This window comes from Vicia villosa, linkage group LG5, assembly GCF_029867415.1.
Source record: "Vicia villosa cultivar HV-30 ecotype Madison, WI linkage group LG5, Vvil1.0, whole genome shotgun sequence".
NCBI classification, from domain to species: domain Eukaryota; kingdom Viridiplantae; phylum Streptophyta; class Magnoliopsida; order Fabales; family Fabaceae; genus Vicia; species Vicia villosa.
In genome coordinates, this window is record NC_081184.1 from 135,572,376 (window position 1) to 135,577,924 (window position 5,549).

The following is a 5,549-nucleotide window of genomic DNA, read 5'->3' on the forward strand; positions in this document are numbered from 1 at the left end:
TAGTGCGTTACTTGCAAGATAAAGCATTGAGCAAGTTCAATTAAACAAATGCTGATAGAAAATGCTAACTATTTTCTTATAGTTGTAAAGAATTACATAGTAATTGACAATAATCTAATATAACTTTAAAACTAAAGTCCATTGTAATTTCATATTTTGAGTTGAAAATAAACAGATTTTTTATTTATTTTGAAAGGAAACATGCATCATAGATGTTATTCAACAATACTCATACACATTATTAGATCAATTTGCTGCCACAAGTTATTCAATTTATTTATATGCACAACCTAAGTTATTTTTCTGCTATACTAATTTTAAGCAATCTTATAATGATAAATTTGGATGTTCTCCACTTTTTTCTTAGCAAAATTGCCACTCTTTCTGTTCACAAGAAACTTGCCCCAGTTGTAAGGTCTATACTTTGAAGGATTTTCCTCATTTGTCAGCTCCTCCAAAGGCTTGACTAAAGTGTAATGTGCAGGGAAGAAAAAGAAGGGAATTGAAAACCTTTCTCTCTCTGAGTTAACCATTACTCTATGCTCCACACTCTCATATGCATCATTGCTCCACACCTGCACAAAGTGTGTGTTTGAATATTGATTAGAAAATCAAGTCAACCCTAAAACCTCGTCCCAAAATTTCAAATGTCTGTGTAAGTGATTCATAATAACGAAAATTTACCTGAATAATATCACCAACATTGATAATGTAAGCATCAGGAGTAGGTTTCACAAGAACCCATTCTTGATCTGATTTTCGCTTCACTTCAAGTCCTCCAACTTCATCTTGAGCAAGAATAGTTAAGGCACCGGCATCTTTGTGTCTTCCAACGCCAAGAGCAAGGTCAGGATAAGGGCAAGGAGGATAATGGCCGAATCTAATAAAGCTAGTTTGATCTTTGAAGAATTCTTCAAACCTCTTTGCTTCGAGTCCTAAGCTAAGAGCTATTAGCTCAAGCAACTTGTAGGCCAACTTTTCCACCTCTTTAATATACTCTTCAATTATAGCCCTGCTCATTTTCACATCAATGTTAAGATTGAATCTAATTCAAATACACAAATTATATGAAATAGATACCTGAATTGTGGAGGATATTGAGGAGATTGATTGGTCCATTGAGTAACTCGATCATCATTTTCATCTGAATTCAGAGGAATCAAAGTAGGGTCATGTGAAGTAAAATCAAAGACTTCTTTCCAGTGTCTAACATTTTTGGTGTGTTCTGTGTCATAATAGCCATTTGGATTGATCGCGTCTCTTGCAACCTTCTTCTTCTCCTCCAAACTCTGAGCGAAGAACAATCTAGAAGCTTCCTCAAGTCTCTGCCTAAGACTCAAAGGGACACCATGGTTTGTGACTTGAAAGAATCCCCACTCCTTACATGCACTTCCAATCTCCTTCACTAAGCTTTCAATAGCAGATGGATTTGGAACTTGATGGTGGAATAATGGGGAGAGATCAATTTCGGGAATTCCTTGGGCTTCAATGATGGAGAGTTTTGGTCTGTGTTCTTGTTCTTGGACAAAAGCTGGATCTATATCTCCCATGTTTGTTCAGTTGTTAGAGTCTGTAAAAATCAATGTTGAAAATGGTTTATTGTGTTCTCTTATTTAAAAGGTTATTTCAAAACATCAGAAGTAACAGACGTGGTCGAAAGATAAGTATAAGCATTTTGACGTTATTTACAAGATTTATCTGGACCAGTTTTAGGATATTTTATTGTTTTTAATAATAGTGACACTTTAATAACATCTGTGATATGGTTGAAATATACATCATTTTATAATTTTATAATAGTGTTAGGAAGAAGTATAGATTAAGTATATATTGAAAGCCCAAATTAGAGGGATCCTTCTAATTTGGGCTTTCAATTTATACTGTGAACTCCTTAGCGCTATCGGGTATTCATTGTTATAGTTTAGATACGGAGAGATTAAAGCATTGACGTTGGATCAAGCTCACGGTGCTAGCAGCAAAAATCACTCTTTATGGTGGCGTGACTTAAGGCAATATGTTGGTTCAGTTGCGGATGAAGCTTTCTGGTTTGGTAGTAGTATTTCATGCAAATTGGGCATAGGGAAGGACATTGATTTCTAGCACAACATGTGGTGTGGCGATGTCCCCTTCAAATCGCTATTCCCGACACTATTTGTATCATTACAGTCTCCCAAATGCGAAATGTATGAAGCAGGTACATGGTTGCAAGGTAACTGGAGCTGAAATATTGGTGATGAGGCGGGTTTTAATTCCTTTTATGCAGAAATAGAATATAATGAGCTTATGAATATTCTATCCAACATAACTCTGATTCAAGAATCAGTGGATGCTTTTGTATGTTGGAGAGATTCTCATGGCTTTTCTGTTAAATCAGCTTAATTCAACTGTATACGAAATCTTAACAGTTGGCTTTCCATTGGAAGAGAATAAGATGAAAGTTCTCAAAATGTTGTGGTCTTCCAATATTCCTAGCAATGTTCAAACTTTTGCTTGGAAATTGATCCTTAACCGGTTGCAGACGGTCTAGTTTGTCCGTTGTGTTTGGGGCCCAAGGAATCCCACCTTCATCTTTTTCTCCAATTCTCTGTGGCGGTTTTTGTTCGGAACTCCATTCTCAATTGGCTTAATGTGTCTTCGGTGGTGTGTGACGAATCTTTCGTGACCCGCTTGTTAAGCTTTTGCACAAAAATGAAAGGAAGAAAACCAAAGAACTTCAAGCTTCTAATTTGGGTGTCCACTGGTCTATTTGGATCATACGAAATGAAACTTTGATCAAAGAGGTAAAGGAGGGGATGTCATTGTAAAAAATTTTACATCTCTGTCGTGGGAGTGGTTAGGGGCTAGATCATTAGGTGCTTTGTGTATTGATATGCATATGTGGTTTTCTACTCTGTTGAAAGATTTTGTATCGTAGCGGTTTGCCGTAACTCTTGATCTGTTGGCTATATATCTTATTGTATCTCAACTTATATTTTTGGTTTAAGCCTAGTGCTTTTTTCAAATACAATTTTCATTGATAATAAAAAAATAAAAACCGATGTATCTTTTGTATATTTTAGGCTATATACTTCTGTTTATAATAGAAATATGAAGAAGGTGTAAGAACAAGATTTGGTTTTACATTTGGTTTTAAGTTTTAATTATAACACTATAAATTTGTTTGCATGGACACGACCCTAAATCCATATTTTTAAGAACAATCAATAAGAAAAGAGTAATTTTTTAATTTATTTAATTTTAATTTTGATTTTAATTGGATTTTTTGGGTGATTGAAATTATGAAGGAGAGAAAAAATTAGTATTTATTTTTAAATTAATTAAAATCTTGTGATTGTTTGTGTGTAAAACAATTTTTTAGGTACGTGTCCACCTAAGAATTTTCCATAATACTATATAGTTTTTTAAAGAACAATTTTGTACCTTAATGGTTTTGTTTAGTGTGTAGTTGAAAACTAACAGGTTCTGACTCCGAAGAAGTGGCATGTGATGTCATCAATCTTCCCAAAAGCGCATGAAATCAATCTTCCATTATGTTGATTAAAATATTTGATTTATTAAATCTTGATCATATCAGAATTCCTTAATTTTAATCTTTCTAATAATGATCCTTGTGAAAAAAAATCCAAAAGTGCATAAAGGATTAATCCTGATTAGATAAATAAGGAAACAAATCCTTAAAAAGCGCAAGATTTACAAAGTGCAAAGCTACTTCTGGGCCAGTTAAGATGTCTCATATTATGCTTAACATGTTGTTTCCTTACTTGGTCACAGAGAGACATGACGTCTCACATTATGTCATGACATCTTGTTTCACTTGTTGTCTATAAATTAAATAACGTCAATCATATGTAATTACACAAACGTTCACTTGGTTATGTTACATGAAATACTTTTGACTAACTCTTATCGACACAAGTAGAACCCAACTACCCCTTCTAATTACTATTAATGTACAAATTTAAAATATAGCTTAGTTCATGTGCTTTGAAATTGCTCTTACGAAACACATGTTTGGATTAGACTTGTTTCATCGAATAAAATGACTCATTGTTATTCCTTTTTTAGTAGGGATTGGATCTCCTACAATCTTAAAGGAAACCTTATGGATTCATGCAGAGAAAAATGGATGTCAATATTTATGATCTCTTGTTGGTACTTATGGAAGTGAAGGAACAAATCAATTTTTGAAGAAGGTTTTCAATGAACGGGTATCCTTTTGGAAACAATCATGCAGCTGGTAAAGGAGATATAGAATGTAACTGTGTCTAAAATAAGGGAAGACTATCGAAAAAATTGATTAAGCATTGTTCAATGGTATCTCCAGAATAAAATTAGGTTAAGCTTAATTGGTGCATACAAGAAGACTACATCCATCTCCATATTTGAAGGTCTGTTCAGGGACTCTAGTTGAAACTGGTTAAAGAGTTATATGCAAAAGAGTTGTTTGTGTGATGCTCTTACGATTGAAATGTGGAAAATGTTTCATGGGATTAAGATAGCTTGGCAATAAAAAATTACAAATCTTATAGTCAAGAGCGACTCTAAGTCCTGATAGATATGATCAACCAAGAGACGGGAAACCACACAAATTTCTCAAACTTAATGTATAAAATTAGAAGGATGGCTCGAAGGAAGTGGTATATTAAGTTCAATTATATTTCGCGAGAAGGAAATCATTGTGCATATTGGTTAGTTTATTACAGCCTCACTATGAACAATGAATTCCTTATTCTTCTTAATCATGTGTGAAATATCTAAAGGTCATTTTAGTTGATGGTATGTCTACGGGCTCTTTACCTAGACTTCTTAGGTAGTCATACTCTTTTCTCTTATTACTTAAGGGCCTCCTTTATATAAAAAAATGATTATATAAAAATATAAGAGAAATGAGCAACAAATTGTGATAGTAACTATTTTTAGATGACAAAATCAATCATCTTAAATACAAAAGGACAATTATAAAACATTTTATATTTTAAATTTGAGCAAAAGTTTGTCTTGATGAAAAAATCTAATCAAACTCGATCTTTGTATTTTTTGTTTTCACAATTTATAATTAAATGACAACTTACAAAAATTATTTTTGTAATTATATAACCATACAAATTTTTTTAGTTTCAAATTTTAAAAACTTAAATTTTATTTTACAAAACTAAATCAAACAAATTCTTAATCTATACTTCTTCCTATCACTATAATAAGCTAATGTATATTTCAACCAAATGTTATAGAAGAGTCACTAATACTATTAATAAAAAGAGGAGTGCTAGCAACACTTTCTTTTGAACATTCTCTCAAACACTCACTTTTTTATTGGTTGATACATGTATGAGCCCCTCACTTTGAAAATAGGTCCTACATAAAATAGTAGGACTCACACATGTTTCAACAAATAAAAGAGGAAGTGTTGGAGAGAGTGTTCAAAAGAGAGTGTTGATAGCATTTCTCTAATAAAAATAATAGTATCCTAAAACTAGTCCAGATTCAATGAATATGTAGGACAAATAACAACAAAATGCTTATACTTTTCTTACAATTTTTCTTCTAAA

General features: G+C 32.7%; 1 protein-coding gene across 1 annotated transcript; it reads right to left on the bottom strand.

Moving 5' to 3' along the window:
- Positions 1–189: 189 nt before the first annotated feature.
- Positions 190–1,650, bottom strand: LOC131602627 (protein DMR6-LIKE OXYGENASE 1-like). Its single transcript, XM_058874785.1, has 3 exons — positions 1,081–1,650; positions 685–1,012; positions 190–575 (listed from the first exon to the last, which is right to left on the bottom strand). The coding sequence occupies exons 1-3, from the start codon at positions 1,548–1,550 to the stop codon at positions 318–320; spliced, it is 1,056 nt and encodes a 351-aa protein (XP_058730768.1). The 5' UTR covers positions 1,551–1,650; the 3' UTR covers positions 190–317.
- Between the last annotated feature and the right edge of the window lie 3,899 nt (positions 1,651–5,549).